This window comes from Triturus cristatus, chromosome 2_1 (assembly GCF_964204655.1).
Source record: "Triturus cristatus chromosome 2_1, aTriCri1.1, whole genome shotgun sequence".
Lineage (NCBI taxonomy): Eukaryota > Metazoa > Chordata > Amphibia > Caudata > Salamandridae > Triturus > Triturus cristatus.
Window position 1 is genome coordinate 665,396,048 of NC_140581.1, and position 20,387 is coordinate 665,416,434.

General features: G+C 41.7%; 1 protein-coding gene across 2 annotated transcripts in view; it reads left to right on the top strand.

Annotated features, from left to right (window-relative positions):
- The window catches only part of MAN2A1 (mannosidase alpha class 2A member 1), a 1,157,125-nt gene that overhangs the window by 736,609 nt on the left and 400,129 nt on the right, over positions 1-20,387 (top strand). For both annotated transcript variants that reach the window (XM_085632583.1, XM_085632582.1), the window contains one exon: positions 18,494-18,616. In XM_085632583.1, coding sequence (XP_085488709.1) covers positions 18,494-18,616 — 123 coding nt within the window. The remainder of the gene's footprint in view (positions 1-18,493; positions 18,617-20,387) is intronic.

A 20,387-nucleotide genomic window follows, 5' to 3' on the forward strand; every position in this document is an offset into this window, starting at 1 on the left:
TGGGCGGAATTGCCAGGATGACTAAAGGATTGTCTTATAGGCCTTTTGGCCCACGTATACAAATTTACAAAGTTCAGGCCAGAGGGGCTGTCACTTATGGAGCCGAAATTTGGGGGCATACGCCATCGCAGAAGCTCCAGGTAACAGAGAATACCTTCCTCAGGCAGCTGGCAGCCCTACCTGTAAGCACACCCCTTTTGCCACTCAGACTAGATCTGGGTCTAAGACCAATCTCAGAGGAGCTGGGCCTTAAACCCCTGACTTTTTGGTGCAAAATCTGGTCTTCACCGGAACTCTCTGTTTACAGAGCAGAATTGTCAGAGATTTTGCGACTCTATAAAAATACGCAAATACCATGGCTAACATACATAAAGCATACTTGTGAGTTATTAGGCAGACCAGACCTGTGGCATGACCCTGAGACTGCATGCCTCAGGGTCTCACGCAAACTTATTTCGAAGGCATATTATGAGCACCACTTACGTGATGCCTTTATGAGTGTGCGGGAGGGATCCCGGACTGCCAACTTTTTGGCCTTTAAAGATTCATACCATCTAGAACTGACTTTTAATGATATGGGCCCGCCACTCACAAGGAAGCTCTATATGCAATGGCGCTACTGTACCCTCCCTCTCAGGGCATATACGGCTCTTTGGGCAACACGGACCACACAGCTTTATGCCCTCTTTGCAAGCATACGCCTGAGACAGATTTGCATGTCATATTTTTCTGTCCACTGTATCGGAAAGCAAGGTTGTACTGGCTCCGCCCTCTTCTTAGAAATCTGGGATTTAGACAGTATTCACAAGCTTTTAGAATACTGAAAACAGATCTTTCGCCTCCAATTGCTTTTGCTGTTGCCAAATTTCTGACATCATTGTGGTTTACTCGTATGCATTGTCTCAAATTTACTGCAGTCGATGAATTAACGTGATGAATTTATTTTATTCTAAACTGTGCACTGTTTAAAAATTTCAATTGAAATATGATTCGATCTTATATTCTCATGATTTTATTGTATTTTCTTGTATTCTTTTATGGTCCGAGTGACCGAAATAAAGACAAATGAAATTGCGGGGGGGGGCACATAGCCCCCCGCACCCCCAGGGACCGCCACCCCCGGGGCTTTTTTTAAATAAATAAATACCCTGTGTGGGTGGCTCAAGCCCCTCCACACGCCCCGGGGACCACTACCCCCTGGGGCTTTGTAAAATATGGGAGGGAGGCCACGTGGCCCCCCTCCTGGAGCCATTGATGGCCCTGGGGACCGCCACCCACCAGGGCCGGCTCCTGCAGTGTCCCGGTGTGCCCACCCCCGGGACACTGTAGTTTGCAATGACAGGGCGGGAGCCTCGCGGCTCCCACCCTGTCATTGCAAACTGCTTTGCTTTGCTTCATTGCCGGCTGGGACTGTGAGGGGATTGTTGACCCCCCTACGGTACCCAAAGGAGAGGGCCAGCCCCGAGGGATGGAGTTCCCGGGGCTACAAGTTGTCCGGGAGGGGGGGGGCCACACAGCCCCCCACTCCCCAAAAGTAAAAATAAAAAAATTGAAAGGACGGCCTCGGGGGATGGGGTCCTCTGGGCCATAAGTGGTCCGGGAGGGGGGCCACGCGGCCCTCTTCCACATTTTTTTTAATTAAAAAATAAAAATTAGGGGGCAGGCCTTGGGGGATGGTGTCCCCAGGGCCAAAAAAAATAGAAAAAGAAGGGGGGCTACACAGCCCCCCATCTTAAAACATTTTGTTTTTTTAAGGCCACGCCTCCTCCTTTCATCACTCTGCAAACGCACCCACTGGCACTTTTGCAGAGGGGGAACGAATTCCCCTTGAATACTGGGGGTCCCTGGGTGCCAACGAGCCCACCAGGAACCTCCAGGATGCGCCAGGAGGCTGCGTTCCAGAAAGGTGTTCTGAGACCACGCCCCATTTTACACCTCTCTGCAATGCAGCTCTATGGTCCTTACTGGAGGTAGCTGGTGGGCTAGTTGCACCCCAGGGACCCTCAGTATTCAAGGGGAGTTTATCCCCCAACTTAAAACGCGCCACGGGGCGCGTTAGCACAGTGGTGAAGGGAGGGGGTGGGGCCTGATTTCACATGTGTGCAAACACACCCTGTGGCGCGGTTTAAGTTGGGGAATTAATTCCTTGTCAATCCTGAGGGTCCCTGGGTGCCAACTAGCCCACCAGGTATCTCCAGTATGCGCCAGGGAGCTGTGTTGTAGACAGGTGTTCAGAGGCCACGCCCCTTTTTACACCTCTCTGCAACGCAGCTATGTGGCGCTTATTGGAGGTACCTAGTGGGCTAGTTTGACCCTAAGGACCCTTAGCATTGAAGGGGAGTTAATCTCTCAACTTAGGACGGCCACAGGGTGCGTTTACACAGTGGTGAAGGGAGGGGACGGGGCCTAAGGTGATGTTTGCAAACACGCCCTGTGGCACGTTTTTAAGTTGGGGAAAAAATTCCCCTTCAATCCTGAGGGACCTTGGGGGCCAAGTAGCCAACCAGGTGCTTCCAGGAAGCACCAATGCACTGCGTTGCAAAGAGGTGGTGCAGGCCTTGTCCCTTTTTACATCTCTCTGCTACGCAGCTCTGTGGCGCTTACTGGATGTACCTAGTGGGCTAGTTGGACTATAGGGACCCTCAGGACTGAAGGGGAATTATTTCCGCAACTTAAAAATCGCCACAGGGCGTGTTTGCATAGTGGTGAAGGGAGGGGATGATGTAGGAAAGTGGCTCTATATATACTGGAACAAAGTAAAATCAGCCGAACTACAAATTCCGATTTACTCACCTGTTATGAGGAGAGACCTCAGTGCTGCATCTGTGAGCCCAGTACTGATCCTGAAAAGTAATTTTAACCGTACTTACCAGTAACTTGAATTCCCTTCCATAGGCTAACATTGACTGGTTTCACTTGGAAATTCCTCTAAATGTGGAGTTTTGGAATTTTAAAATATTCACCTAAAATCATCCGATCAACGAATTCAGATTTACTCACCTGTTATCAGGAGAGAACCCAGTGCTGCATCTTTTAGCCAGCACTGACCCTGACAAGTAATTCTAACCGTACTTACCAGTAACTGGTATTTCTTTCGGTAGGAATCCATTGTCTGGTTTTCACAAACTACAAATATTCCTTAAAAATCGCCTGTATGACTTAAACGCATTCTTTCAACTGTTTACAGGAGATACACCAGTGCTGGATCCAGGATCCACCACTGAGTAAGAAAATGTAACGATAATACTACTTACCTGCTAAGTGAATTCTCTCCCATAGGTGATTCTATGTGAAAAAGTTTCGAAGTGTCAACTTTTAAAATACAATAATATTCCTTAATAATCACTACTGTAACCAAAACGCTTTTACTCAACTGTTTACAGGAGATGTCCCACGACTGAATCTAGGATTGAGTCCTGTGGTTAGAAAAGTAATCCATAAAGTAACTATTTGCATTTAACTAGAAATTCCCATTGAGCTCAATGTTGCATTGTGTTTGAAATTGTGTTGCCCATTGCAACAACTGTAACTACTGTACTTAAAAGTCTATTGCCTATTTGCAAAGTATTTAAACTAAAGCAATTAATTCTGAGAAAGTATATTTTGTAATGTAATGTATAATGTAATTATAATGTCATTAAAACAATATATTTAAAAATTGTCATTTACAAAACCTTTGAAGTTAACTGAAAAAAACATAGGTTTCAGGTATGTTATAGTTAGGAATTAGCATTTAAAAAACCTTAGAAATTCACTAAAAAAAACATAGGTTTCAGGGGTGTTATAGTTAGATGGACATTTCACTATAGCTTCTCTTCATAGAAATTCCTCCGTTATAGTTAGTTCTACTAACTATAACTCGCGCGCCCGCAATCCACTGCTGATGATGTCACATATTACATCATTCATGACATGGTCAGTGACATGTCACATGACATCACTGATGACATCATCCACGTGACTCTCAGATACACTTCATCATATACTAATATAACCTTTCATCACTCATTGTAAAATACAGAGTAATAGGACTATTTTTTTACGGATTTTTGTAGTGCAAATTAGGCAATTATCGAATATTCAATTATGGCCACCTACGACGCACTTTGGGATAGGGAGGCTGCAGCGGAGGCACTTTTTTTGAATTTACCAAATGTACATTCGGTTTTACCATCTACTAATAGTGAGTCTGATAATCAAGACTTGAGGTCACTCTTGAAATCATTAGAAAAGCTCATTAGAAATGAACTCACTAAGTGGTGGGAGAAGAAAAGCTTGGAGAAATATAGAGATGTCAACCGCGTACCTAGAGGGTTGCGAGTCCTCATTGCTCCGACTTTTGAGAACCCTAACCCAGCAATGTTAAAAGAATGGGCCGACAACAACCTACAGGCCTCAATGAATATGGTCCACATACTAATTAACTACGCAGAGATCGACAGAGAAGCTATAGTTTTGGAAATTGAACAAATTAACGGGCTATTAGACGCTATCATTGATAAAGACCTCGTCACTAAAGGTCGGGCTGAAATCAACATTCATATTAAAAAACATGAGGAAACTATCAAGACTCGTAAAGCATATACATTTGCACGTGACCTCAATGACTATGCAACAGGGCGCATTTTTACATTCTCTAAAAAGTTTGACAACTACAAGAGACAAGCAATCTCTACTCAGACATCTACGACTAAACTAAGCAACCCTGGGGCAGTTCCATCAGCTAATATGAACTCAGATGTCGACTCCCTTACCTCGAACAGTGATTCTGACGATAATGGTCTTAACTTAGCAACTAATATGTCAATAACCATCAATCCCATAACCCCAGCTGAGGAGTTAAATTTTATCAGAGAGGATCAGAGACAAACCTTGCAACCGAGAAATCCTCCTTTAAAGCAAGGGCAACTAGAACATGCCTCAATCACAGCAGGAGGGAGAGGCGGATCAAATGTCGCAAGAGGTTCCAACAGAGGGTACAGAGGAAAGAAATGGAGGAATCAAAAATCATTCCAAACCAAACAGTAATCAATATGACCAAAGAAAAATTAACCAATGCTGAAATTCAAATTCTTAGTTTAGGACTTTCATATTGTCCAACCAATAATTTTTCTTACAACTATACAAGAATTGATCTATACAAATTTGTTAGAAAAATCAAACTCAAAAAATTCTATCAATTGAATAAAAATCCCTCTGCACCTAATACTACACAAGCTAATAAAGCGACTGTTGAGACCTTACAAGTCAATGATGTCCCGATGCTTCAAACGTTTCTTCACCTCTCTGATATGGAACCTGAAATTGGAGATAGCATGTCCACTCAAGCTCAATTGCTGAATATGGGAATTATTACTAACCAACCGGCTCCCAGCCCATTTCGTCCTTCGTTCACCTTTCAACCTCTCATGCAAAAAGATGCTGTTGACATTTTTAGCGAGAGAATAACTGAAGAGTTGAAAAACTGAACCGTCATGTTAATTCCAAAACAAGAAGTCCTAATTTCAAGAGTGCAAAATCAACAAATTGAAGCAAAAATGTGACATTATAATCAATAAGTCGGACAAAGGCGGCAGCGTTGTTCTTTGGCATAAAGATCAATATCTTGCAGAAGCAAAGCGTCATTACATGTTATAGAAAATCTTCACGACAAGAGATGCGACTAGTTCAAGAAACAATTACTAAAAGTCTACTGCAATGGAAACGACAAGGCCTTTTAACTAAGGATGAACTTAATTACTTAAAAGTGGACTTTCCAGTTATTCCTATTTTATATTTTTTGCCAAAGGTTCATAAAATAACTGATCCTGTCCCTGGTAGGCCCATAATATTGGCCCAAAAAAGTCTACTTGAAATGATTTCCAAATATGTGGGCTATTTTCTCCAACCCTTTGTTCTAGCTCTTCCTTCGTTTGTCAAAGATACTCCTGATTTCCTAAACAAGATCAAAAATATAATGTGGCAGTCAGACTATTTACTAGTTGTCATGGATATTGAATCGCTGTACACTAGTATTAATCACTCAGATGGCTTAGCAGTGGTAAAATATTTCCTTTCAAAAAGGGATATTGGTATGCGCGACCATAATGCAATGCTGCTAATGATGATTGAACTATGCCTGTATAACAACTTCTTTTTGTTTGGCACAGAGGTATATCAGCAGTTAAGAGGTGTGGCTATGGGGGCATGTTTCTCCCCCAGCTACTCATGCTTACATGTGGGCTGGTGGGAGGAACATGTCCTAAGGTCCAATTATCATACTGCATGGACTAACAATGTGATGTACTTCTGGTGCTATATTGATGACATCTGTATGATTTGGAAGGGCGACAGACAGAGTGTGCACGTTTTTGTTGATTCTATTAATATTAATGATTTGAATCTCAAATTTACTGCAACAATTGATGATGCCAAAGTCGAATTTCTTGACATGTCTCTTTATGTTAGCAAGGGAAAATTACACACTAGACTACATCGGAAAGTTACCGCAGGGAACTCTATTCTACATGCGGATAGTGCCCATCCTCACCACACTATTCGGAGTATCCCATACGGTGAATTCCTTCGGATTCGTAGTATTTGTAGTGAGGAATCAGAATGTCAGACTTGTCAATCGGAAGCTTTTGTTTGTTTCCTCGATCGAGGTTATTCTAGAGAAGTCTTGAATTCAGCACTCACCAAGGCTAATTTGTTACCTAGGGTTGATCTTTTAATTGTAAAAAAAGCACAATTGACATCCTCTGCCCAACAGAATAGTGAGACAGACTTAACCAACATTAGATTTGTTACCACATATGAGGGATGCCCTTGTAAAATCAAGTCCAGAAGTCACTCCTAAAACAACTTGGTTGACTAAAAAAGGCTTTTATAAATGCAATTCATGTCGGGTCTGTACCTTTGCAACTAATAGCACTGACTATATCACGGCATTTGACAACAAAAAAGTTCCCATTCGGGATTATCTAACATGCCGCACAGATTTTGCGATCTACAAATTACGCTGTACTTGTGGTCTTGAGTACATTGGAAGCACTAAGCTCCCTGTACATAAGCGCATCTTACAACATGTTAGGGCTATCGTCAATTCGGATCCTAATTATCAGGTGGCGAGGCATTTTAAAATGTGCCACAACAACAGACTTAAGGATCTAGAGTATACTGTCTTAGGGGCTGTCCCCATTTTTTTGAGAGAAGGTAATCGTGAAAAAAACCTCCGTCAATTGGAGACTCACTTTATTCTGTCCCTTGACACTAAGATGCCCAATGGTCTAAATAACAATGAGGACTTCCATAATTTTCTTTAATACATGCTGTCTGAGTTCTCCTTGTTGGATCGGCGCTCTGTCTTTTTCTGAGTTGGAAGTGATCCAAATATGTCTTTTATTCTAGTTTTTTATGATATGACGTAATATCTAATTGGTGCATCCACGATACTTTTTATCTTTGTATCAACCCTTTTGAAGTCTGTACATTTTATTATACTTTACCCATGATGTGATTCACGTGTCTCTCTCGGCATATTTGTTCAGGCTTGAACAAATGTTACCAACTGCCTCATTTAATTATTAATGTAATATGTTTTTTTTTATTTTTTGGCACATTGCACTTTATTACTCTCTCGACTTCCAGGTACTTTATGCCGACCGATAGACCTAACAGTTCTTTTATTAGTATTCTGTTTATTGCTGCTACTATGACCATTCTTTGCACATTAGATCCAGATTGGAATTTTCCATCATCTAAACCTTGCGCTATTTTGCACTAGTGTATATAGCATATTAATTTATATATTGGTATATACAAATTTAATTGCGATAAGTATTCCCTTTTCTGCTGCTATTTGCAACTGCTATTTGTGTCACTGTTGCACATGTGATCAAGGCGATGTTTTGTTATGCCTATTTGCAAAGTGTTTTTAGAATTTTGATAGGAATCTTCCTTGATGTCATCATCATTTTTCTTATATGTTTTTCGTTATATATTTCAGTTGAGCTGCTATTTGTTATTACTCATTGAGATAAGGCTTATGTCCTAGGGACTATTTACACTTGTAAATGATTTAGCAGTGGATATATAGCTACCACACTCTGCACTTGCAGTTTTGCACTTATAATATGAACATCGTTGCAATTTAAAAACATTTGGGGTGTATTTTTAATGATATGGGAACTTATGTGATTATTATTTCTGTATTTCTGACATTCTTTTATTTACAAAAAACGGTTAGATATTATGTCGTTTTCTGTATATTTATGATGAGGTTTTTTAGCATATTTATTGTATTCAAATTTAATACTTCAATGCTTTATGTGTTAGCAGCGAAAAAGTATTCGACTATATGGTTGCAAACAGAATTTACAATTTGATTCTGATTTACATATTTATTTATTCTCTGCTTGAATTATGAGCACTGTCTGTAGTTTCGCGGCAATTTACCATGTGTTTCGAAGTCTGTTGTTCAGTTCTATGCACATAGTAGTTTTTTTCTAAAGGAATTTGTACATGTGCTATAATTTAACTAGGGTTGTCCCTGAGCGCGTCATGTGATCAAGCTCGTGGACGCGAGCGAAACTCGTCATGGCGGACACTATGTCCGATGAGTACATTGGATATATCTCATGCCGAATAAATTAATGTTTGCACTGAATCCGGATTCCTGTTGATTCCTGAAAGCCTGAGCGTATCGAAGAGGTCCTTGCCAGTTTTTCCCCGCCTATGTTTGCTAGTGGCGGGGCTGGATTAGTATATATATATATATATATATATATATATATATATATATATATATATATATATATATATATATATATATATATATATATCCCTGCTCCTGCATGACCGTTGATTAAGGAAGCACTCGAAAACCACCTAGACTCTAAGCAAAGCCCTTTATTAAAGGTATGGAAACGATTCACTGCAGAATACTTTATCAGTCATTGCGCCACTGCCGACGCGTTTCGATTTCTCTTCTTCAAAGGCGTGTGGTTGAATTAAGTGCTCAGCCCGGTCACTGCCTTTCCCCTTTCTCTCTTTGGGATGATTTTTTCACAATTCTTTCACGATTACTTCACTATGTTACTAGGCATATTTGAAATACATAAACTGGATGTATGGGTAATTACGGTCATTGATAATGCTTTCATGCATAGTTAACCTATACCATTTCAAGATGGCACTACAGCTTTCTTAACATAATTGCAAATCATGCTGCATATCATTGGAATAGACTATGCATGTTTCTGGTACCTCTGCATGTATTTGTTTTTCCTTACTTTGACACTTGTCATGATGATAAACATTGGTTAAGACTTCTAATACGATGGTATGAATTTCAATAGTATGTTGCTCTGTCCAGTATGGCCGATGGGCCAGTTACTAGATGTATGCAAACAGTCCTCTGTTTGTTAATGTTTGAAACTCTTTATTTGTACACGTACACTGTGGTGACTTTACGTGTGATCAAGGCTGCGGGACAGCTGAAATGCGTTGCGTGAAACTCATTAAACTTGAGTATCTGAGCATTCCTGTGTGTCCTGAGAGTGCGTTGTTCAGAAATTTATGGATATATATATATATATATTCACTTAAAAAACCATAGGTTTCACACATGTTATAGTTAGGTATAACTCGCGCGACCGCCACTCTATCACAAGGATGATGTCATCAGTGATGTCATGAGTGATGCCACTGACCATGTCATGAGTGATGAAATATGTGACGTCATGAGCACTAGATTGCGGGCGCGCGAGTTATAGTTATCTGACCTAACTAAAACGGGGGAATTTCATTTGTTTTTTACGAGTGAAATGTCCACCTAACTATAACATGTGTGAAACCTATGGTTTTTTAAGTGAATTTGCAAGGTTTTTTAAATGCTAATTCCTAACTATAACGTGCGTGAAACCTATGGTTTTTAAAGTGAATTTGTACGTTTTTTTAAATGCTAATTTTTTTATGGTTTTTCACCGTGCGCGCACCCCGCGATTTAAAAAAAAAAAAAAATGTTTTTTCACCCTTCGGAGTCCTTTAGGGACCCCCTGACAAAGGCTAGGGGGTCAGGAACTCTCTACCCTGCCCCCTTTTCACGTTCGCCACCTCTCTTTTTCACTCTCGCACCCACAACAAACAAAATGGCGACCGACACTTCCTGATTTCGACCGATTCGAACGTTGACTGACATGTAACCACCAATCAGAATTACGCTCGCGCACGGTGCGCGGCTATAGATATGTATGTGCTTTTAAATGCAATTTTCTTAGGAACTACTGAACAGATTGACTCCATATATGCAAAAGGCACTTCCCTGACCTGAGGACTACCTCTCTGCCAAATTTCAATTAATTCTGTTCAGCCGTTCGGGCTGTACCTTCGACTAAAGGTCCTATGGGAAAATACATGGGGAAAACGCGTTTTGGGACCCCCCTTTTTTCTCGGCCCCCGCTTGACGAATCACCCCGAGACTTTAAGGGTAGGAGCTGAGCGGAGCGCCCCATTAGTTTTGAAAATTTCGCGAGGATTCGTCAACCGGCGCCAAAGTTATTCAAAATAGAATTTTCAGATTCCCTATGGAAACATGGCCCTAACTATAACTATCTACTGGCAACCGCCAGTAGATAATATATACATACATACATACATACATACATACATACATACATACATACATACATACATACATAGAGAGAGAGAAAGAGAGAAAGTCTCTCTTTCTCTACATATAGATCCTTTTTTTTTTTTTTGTAGATGTGGAATCCCTGGGGACCGATCGTTGCCCCCTGGTCAGACTGATTTGCATATGGCAATGTCTGAACTGGGGTGGCAGAGAGGGCTAAAGAACGGTGATGGATTAAACCCAGATCAGTTGACTGGGGGTGAGTGCTTGCAATGTTCAACACTCCGTCCATCATTTCCTTTGGTTTTGCTGTGTTCGCCATAAGTTGGCAGGGTATGCTCAGACGTGAGTCCCTTGCTCACTTTGCCACTGGATTCAAGCAAGCCTGGCTGAAGACGGCTGAAATGCCAGAAACCGGTCCTAGGAAGCTTGTTTCCGGTCGAGGGAAGACATGGCTTGGCAGTTCGGGCTGGACTGTTCCCATGAGGCACAGGGTCAGACTGATTTGCATATGGCCATGTCTGAACTGGGGTGGCAGAGTGGGCTAAAGAACGGTGATGGATTAAACCCAGATTAGTTGACTGAGGGTGAGTGCTTGCAATGTTCAACACTCCGTCCATCATTTCCTTTGGTTTTGCTGTGTTCGCCATAAGTTGGCAGGGTATGCTCAGCCGTGAGTCCCTTGCTCACTTTGCCACTGGATTCAAGCAAGCCTGGCTGAAGACGGCTGAAATGCCAGAAACCGGTCATAGGAAGCTTGTTTCCGGTCCAGGGAAGACATGGCTTGGCAGTTCGGGCTGGACTGTTCCCATGAGGCACAGGGTCAGACTGATTTGCATATGGCCATGTCTGAATTGGGGTGGCAGAGTGGGCTAAAGAACGGTGATGGATTAAACCCAAATCAGTTGACTGGGAGTGAGTGCTTGCAATGTTCAACACTCCGTCCATCATTTCCTTTGGTTTTGCCCCTGGAAAAGCTCACATCTATTAAAAAAAAAAAAAAAAAAAACCTCCCTACCAGTGAGCAGGAGGGCCGACCCCATTTCAATTGCAGTGTTTTTTTAATGTATTTTTTTTACATATTTAACCCCAGGGTGAATCGATCACTCCCTGGAAACCAACATATTTTTTTTTTTTATTAATGCACTCAGTCTGCTTGTTTCCGGGAGCCGCCCCCATGACATCCTTGGTGTCTAGTGGGGGTTTCTTGGTCATGGATCTCAGGGCGGGCGCGATGTACCTCCAGGAAACCCTTTCAGGAAGGCCTCGTTTGAAAGGGGAGACTCTTCCCTTTCAAACGAGGCCTCCCTGAAAGCTAAGGAGTCAGTTTTCAGCCTGTTTTCCCCACCAGAGTCGAGCGCAGCCTTATCTGCTGCTTTCCTCGGCTCCGGTGGGGAATACTGTGATGTCAGAGTCAAAAGTCACAGATGGGCAGGAGGGGGGGGGGGGGGCGGGGCGAGACATAGCTAGCTTTCCACATCTCCCCGTGGAGGAGGTTAAAAAAAAAATAAAGCAGAGGAGGATTTTAGGGGGCCCTCCCTGGTGTCAGCCAGTGGATGTTTCCTGCACCAGGGAGGTGGTGCGTGTGTCGGACATTGGCCAACGTATGCACCAAAAGGAATAAAGTAAACAGCTCATTTCATTTCATAAGGCTTTATTCGGAGCAAAAGACAAGTCCATAAAAGCACAGCATTAAAAAGACAACAGTATAAAACAACAGTCAAAAGCAGGAGATATAACAGTTTAGAAAGGTTAAAAGAGCATACTTTTCCTTGCATTAATTGATTTAAGAAGAAAGGTAGCCGTATAAAAACAAACGTCAGGGTGATGTAAGTTAAAAAGCAAGCTCATGCAGTCTCGTATTGTCCTGACTCCAAATTTAGCAAACAGGGGTTTCAAATAAGCAATCCGCAGGTATTTGTACAGCTGACAGAGCAGAAGAAAGTGCACAGTGCTTTGGGTGGTGGTATTGTCACACGGACAAGGGCCAGCGGGATGTAAATGCTGAGAGGGGAAAGCAACAAGGTTGTGGGCTACTCCGGTTCTAAGTCTAGCCAACACAAACCGATGTGCCTTCCAGGTCACGTGACAAATACGGTTGGAAACCCACAAATTCATTTAAATCATAATAAAGAACACAGGATGAGAGTTCAGAGCTATTTTGATGCCTCCTGGTGGAAATCTGTTGTAAAAAACAGTGCTTAAGTTCAGTTTTAGACAGCTCAGTAGCCCCACATCGATCCGCAATGATGTTAATGTTAAAGATCTCTCGAAAATTATCCACAATATACTTTAACCATGGGATTTTTAAATGATGGTCCAAAGAGAGGCAATCAGAAATAATGGCTCTGCACAATGAGGTCTCTTCTGTTATCCAAATGGAACGCCATAGCATCAGTGGCCTAAGGAGGATCACGTCGGCAAGATGGTGAATACCCAGTTCATTGTGCACTAAAGCATTAGAAACAGAGCTTGGCAGGCACAAAAGTCTCTTCAAGAATACATTCTCCTCAACCTGAAGAGACCCTGCCGGGGCGTGGCCCCAAATGCCCGCTCCGTACAAGGCAATCGAGAAACAACGGGACTCAAAAATTTTAAGCATGTCATGGACCCGCCTGTCTCCCAGTTTCGTAGCCATTGTGAAAATTCCATGAGCACTCCTCGCCATCTTAGCCCGGACATTCTTATGTTCATTGGCCCAAATGTTTTTATTTGAAAAAGTGACCCCCAAGTACGAAAAATTGTCAACAGCCTGGACCTTCTGTCCCTCTATAAAAAATGAGAACAGTTTCTTACTGTTCCTTCGCCCGCATTCCATAACATAGGTTTTAGATTTATTTAACACTAACTTTCTTCTTTTAATGAATTGCGAAAAGCCGTCCATCAGCCGTTGAAGGCCGTTTGGGGTGCGTGAAATTAGAACCGCGTCGTCCGCCTACAGTAACACAGGGACGTTGTCCTCGTTAATTTTGGGAGCATCCACTGCCAGAGATTTGAGAAAAGAATCAATCTCATTGATAAAAAGGGTAAAAAGCAGTGGGGCCAACACACATCCCTGTCTAATTCCACGCCCGATCTCAAACTTAGTTGTACATTCCCCGTTGGAACCGTAACGGACACAAGCACGTAGTTTGGCATAAAGACGTGCTAGAAAGAACACAATGCGCTCAGGTGCCCCAATTTCAATTAGCTTTGCCCAGAGAATACCATGGTCCACCAGGTCGAAGGCGCTACTCAAATCCGCAAAGCAGAGATAAATAGTGCCGGTCTTTGCCAAGGCATATTTACCGATGAGCAGGTCTAAATTTAGACACTGCTCAATCGTACCACGACCCTTCCTGAACCCAAACTGGCTCTCTGCTAGAATGCCATTATCCTCCGCCCATTCTTCCAACCTTACTAAAAGCACTCTACTCATTATTTTTACGGAAGAATCCAACAAGGAGATTGGACGATAGTTCTTAACTTCCCCTCGATTTCCTTTCTTAAATATTGGAATTAGGATGGATTCTTCCCAAGTAGGGGGCACCTCATTACGGACTGCTGCGTTGAAAATATTAGTTAAGGCCCCCATACTTCAGGGACCAATTTATAAACATCGATTGGTACCCCGTCTGGACCCTGTGCTTTTCCTCCTTTACTGTCCCTTATGCTATCTAAAACCTCTTGGACGGTGATATTCAGGGGCGTATGCGGCCACCTATCCCCTATATCCCTGGATGCACTGTCAGAATCAAAGATTTTAGAAAAATGAGACACCCACTCTTCCTTCATAACGTTGGAGGTTAATTCAGGGATTTTATCATCTTTGAGGAATGGGGAATTAACTGTTTTCCAGAACAGGGTACAATTATTTAATTCAGCAGCCAGGGTCAAGTTGTCTCATGCCTCCTGTTGGAGTTCCAATTTCCTCCGTTTAAGGGTTTCTTTGTATCTGGCTCTAAGATCTACCACCAAACCCTTATCTCTTGGCGTAGCTGATAAAGCTGACTTTAGTTCCTTTAGGGCTAGGGTACAAGCTGAATTGAACCACCCCCGCAGGCGTTCCTCCTTGTACTTGAGTGTACTAGTAAGCTTAGAGTCAATGACCGCATTAATACCAATAAAATGCTCAATAGAGCCAGTGGTACCTTGATTATCTTCTAAGATCCCTGTAATACCTGCCAGGCAACTAGTAATGATTGAATCAGACATGATTTCAGCCTTATCCCCCTTCCACCTGAGTCTGGTGCCATTAGGGCGCACAGCCTCAATGTTGTTAACAATACACCCCGGAATGCGGGTTCCTTTATTTTCCCATAGCATGGCCTCTACTATCAGGCAATTATGGTCACTAAGCTGGATGTCTATAACTTAAGGTGCCATAGTCCAGGCCTCCAGACTCGAGGAGATACAAATAAAATCAATGACAGAATTCGCTCCCCGACCTGTGAAAGTTGGGCAAATCTCCTCCTGTTCATTCTTCTCATTAACCATAATATACATGTTATGTGAGTCAAGGGGACTGTTTAAGGCATCTCCATAATAGTTATGTTGAAAATGGGGGACTCCATCTCCATGACAGTCCACCGCCCCGCATACATTGACATCTGAGAGTGGGCAGGTAGTGGCGTTAAAGTCCCCTGCCATGAACAAATCAAAGATTACATTGGAATCCTTAAGGATGTCATCCAATGCACTTGATAGTGCTCTAACCACCTGATCCCTAGTATCATCAAAAACGTTGTTATAAAAATTTATCAAGAGAATATTCCTACCTCCTGTTTTGTGCAGCCATAAAATCTGGGAATGAACCCCAACTTGTACGTATTTTTTGACCAGCAGAGGAGTTTGGACAGAAATCAAAATCAAAAGGCCCCCCTTAGCTCTACCTGATAGAGAACCGGTAGCAGGTAGCTGGTAAGAGACAAAACCATTATATCCTTTAAAGTCCCTACACCAAGTTTCCTGTAAACAGCTAATATCAAAGAGAGCTAAAAATTCAGTCCAACCCAGACAATCTGATTTGGACCTGATACCCGCAATATTCCAACTGGCAATATAACAGCTGGAAAAACCGGAGACACCTGACCCCATAAGAGAACAGTTACTACCCTGCTGGAAAATAGCGATATTAGAAGTATCCAATAATAGCTCCGGGCAACCTACTGGATCACCCTCCTTGCCCATAGGCGTACAATCTTCAGTTGTCCCAGAGATGTTAACTATAGGCCCTGAAATACAAACACTTTGACCCATACCAGACGAGACCTGTCTCTCTGAGATTTCTGGGGGTACCGTACACAGCTCCAGTAATGACTCCGAGCAACCTACTGGGTCACCCTCCTTGCCCATAGTCGTACAATCTACAGTTATCCCAGGAATGTTAACCATAGGCCCTGATATACAAACACTTTGTCCCATATCAGACAGAGCCTGTCTCTCCAAGGTTTCAAGGGATACCGTACACAACTCCAGTCAGTCGTTTTGATCCAACCCACTAAAGTATTGGAAACGATTAACGGTGTTCACCTGGAAACTGTTTGCAAAGCTATGCAAAGCTTCTCCCCTCATTCTCACCCCCCCCCCCCCCGTGGTTACTAGGATGATGGCTAGTGTGTTGTCTATAAAAAAAGCCCAAAGGACGGAGTGAAATGCCCTGCTCATTACAGGGGCGAGAAGTGGCTCGAATCAGAGCTGTCGTGGCAAGGTGTGGGTTACTGAAATTAATAATAACGCAATCCCCAGAGATGTTCTTAGGGGACGTGCCAATCCAGTTGGTTCTGGTAGTGGCCAAGATTTGGTCTGCCAGAGCCACTGGAAAGCCACACTCCCGATTGAGCCATGCCACAGTTTTGTATTTACGGAGTCATGTGATTCCATAGAGCGGTGAAGCCCATCCTCCCTAATTGGTGTAACGTTAGTCAGGACTGCTACATAGGGTACGCAGTCCGGTGGGAGGTTCGGTTGAGAGAGGCCACAATTATTAGACTTCCCCCTTTCGGTAATCCTCAACTGATTCCCCGTAAACAGCTCAAAAATAGGAAAGAAAGCCAGGAATATCGACAAACATGGTCACATAATGTATTATTTCCAAATTTTCGGTCCAAGACCTTCTCTGTGCAAGTTTGCTAAAGGGGAAGTGGTGGCTTACGCCAGTCTGTCACTGCAGGTCACAACTGGGGTGCTGCAGAGATTATTAGCGGGGGCAGGGTGGGTCAGAGGGAAGGAGGCTGGTATGATTTCTTATAAGCCTTGGCACCCTGTCCATGTTTATGAGTAAGACTGCTCCAATTTCTACACTGTGTTTGGCACAGACTGTACTTTCTAAAGTCCCAAACACACAGTGTTTGTCACACAACCCTCTTAATGTTCAAGTCCGTCTCTTACAAGCCCCTCCCACACACACAGTTGCCCAGGATCAGCAGTGTTTCTGTTGCCAAACACAATAGGAAACAGTGTCCTCCTGAAAAGAAAACTAAAAGGCAACACGTTCCTGTACGTATGTCAGTTTCACTCTGGTGTCCCCCTTCCTTCTCACCAGTAACCCCTAGCAGAAGGCCTTCCTCATCATCACCACCCCATCTCTACTACCCCATCACCCATGTTCCACCCTCATTAATTCATACACACCCTGCTTATAACACATCAGTGAGTCTGTTTGCTAGGCAGCACTCACTTGGAAGTGGGTCCATTGGTACTCAGGTCCTCCTTTTATTCTCTTCCAGCAGCAGGACCCCCACTGTCAGCCCTCCCTCTGTTGCAGCGTGGGGCAGAGAGCTTTTGATCTTTCACCATCAAGACACTACAGACAAACTAAATATTTGCAAATGTGGGGTCCCCAAGTGCCCAATAATATATCCGACAATTTGTAGGCAAAATATTTCTGCCTCACGATGCATTGTATTATTCTAAGCTATTCTACATTAAATTTCATACATCTAGTGCCATACCAGTTTATAGAGCAATGTGTATAAAAGAAGCTTGAATGATGTCATTAGTAATGTCATAAATGACATGATAGAACATGTCATGAGTGATGTAATAGTTGAAGTCCTAAGCAGTGAGTGGCAGGGGATTAAGTTATAGTTAGCTTGGCTAACTATAACTGGTGGATTTCTGTGTTTTTTTGTGTTGCGTTCAAAACGTTAATGTGTAGACTGAGATATTCACCTGACTATAACATAACTTTAAAATTTGTTTTTTTCTGTTAAATTATAGTTTTTTTAAAATGTAAAGTAATATTGTATTACCATAAATAAAGCCAATACCCCAAAATTGTAATAATCTTTATTACCATTTCATTTTTCATCAGGAGACATTTTAAACAGTGGGGTGACGCTCCTCTGCCTTAACTGAGGAGCCGCTTTTTTATGTCATGCTACCTTCCATAGTTTTACTCAGTCATGCAAATTCATTAATTAAAATGTGTATGCACAGGACAAACATCAACAAAATATACTTAATTTTACATAGAAAATCTGTCCATGAACATTACTGGGTATAACATGATACAACTGCGATTACTGGTGCCAGTATTTCCCAATTATCTGGCTGTGCACCTTGCAACACGCTTCAGTTTGTGTAGTGTACAATATGTATTTTTGTACCCTCTGGCCAAAAGTGTTCTTACCAGGGTTAGACGCCTAAAAGAGGAATGATTATACCCGCACAAAGTGTAGTTGTAGACTGAAACTGAGTGCGCATCCACACAGTGTAGTATCCAGATAATGGTTGCTATCTAAATCCTTCTAATAATTACCAAAGTCCGACTACGTACATACCAAATAATAATATTTAGATTTTCTGCATGGCATTTATGTAATCGAGTTTAAATTACTGCCACAGTGCATACATTCAGGAAATGTATTCTAGATTCTGAAAATGACTTTCTGTCCTTAGAAAATGAAGACCAAGGAAGATGACAAAATCCATCAAGCTAAAATAGGATTCACGTGGTATGGCACTACCAACAGCAAAGAAAAAAGTGGCGCATATCTCTTCATGCCTGATGGTGAAGCAAAGGTAAAGTGTGCATTTGACAAGCTACAAGTTTCTCGTGTGTGCAGTATGACTCATTCTTCTCTGCTGAATTACATGTTATACAGTAAGTTATCATGGTACCTCATTGGACATATTGTATAGCATATTGTACCGTGAGAGTTCCGTGCCATAAGGTCACAGGTAGATAATCACAAATTGAATTAGGGACACAAAACAGCAGTAAATTATTCTACTTTATTTGTATTAAGATCAAGTGCTAGACACTACTGATACTAGTACATTTAGATGTGTGTATTTTGCATTATATATATTTTTTCGGAGCACATAAATTGCCATAGGCCAAATACATCACTTTTTATTTTAAATATATGTGTAACACATAACTGGTAACTCTGGTAACTTTGAATTTCCAAGATGTAGTTGCCCGGTGATCTGCACTGAAAGAATATTGGAAAACGTTTTGTTATAAACTAACTAATATATTTAACACACAAGTTCTTATCACAAACGAACTTATGTTAGATGTGATAATTCGGATTTCAGAGATTGTCTAGATGTAATATTACTTTCTTGACCCTGTATTCTAGCAGTGTGGCTAAACCTCGACCCCTTTTCAGTTTCGCAATTGTGGTTCGGGTATATAGCAGGCTACTATTTCGAGACTCTTTTATACAGCGGGAATGGCAAACCAAAATGCAGGAAGGCCAAAGAATCTGGAAAACACTTGACGATTGGATTGATTGTAATTTCTTGAAGATCAACATAAAGCTAAGCTTTGTCTTGCCTGGCAATGTTTTTAATTCATAAGATTCATTTAAAAATTCTGTTCTCTGTATTTTTTCATGTATATTGATTACCTCATCTGAATTTAATTTATCACTGAAGAATATTTACATTATCTATATAAATTGATTTTTATTTATTTTGTTCTTCGTTTCTCACTTCGCTAATTGAAAAAAAATCAGGAGTTGTTTCGGAGATTGTGTCTTCACTGTTCATGTTTAACTGACAGTTTGTAATGTGTAGGCTGAAAATAGGTATGTGATTCCAAGTAAAAACTCTTCAAAAGGGAAGTGCTGTTCATTATTAGAAAAATATGTATGAGGGTCAGAACAATATCATCAAATATTATATCACAGGAAAGTTAATGAGCATATAGACAAAGTGCCTGCTAAACTATATTAATTAAAAATAATTTAAGACAGAGGAATACTGGAGACATTGCAGAAAATCTGGTGGTAAAAATAAAGATAAAGGAGGATCGTCATTATCCATAGTAGGTACAAAACGAGCAGGTTTAATTTGTTGGATCATATGTTTTTACTGTCAAAATTTCATATTATATAAATACTTGGGAAAGTTTATACCACAGAATGCAGAAGCAGGCGTGCCAAAACTGTTGAGGAGGTAATAGCAGGTACATCTAATCAAAGTCTCTGCTATTAGATTGTCGACATATTCTGACCCCAACGTTATTAAAGGGTCTCGTCGAGAAATAGGACAGAGTGTGGAAAAATCATATTTTTATGCAGTAGGCTTTTAGGGAAGCCCACCTAAATAATAGTCGATTGGATTTGCAAAATGCAATTATCATTAATACTAACCATTAACATTTAATATTGAAGTTGTTTTTTCTTACTATCTTTAGATTCAGGGTCCAATTGTGTTGCGAAACAGCTTGATTAGTAAATGGGATAGGAGGCCCTAAAGTCCTTGAGCCTCTCTGGTGATGTCTGGGAGTGATGATGCTTTAGGCTGCTATTCATTGTCCCACTCATTTGAACATAGGCGG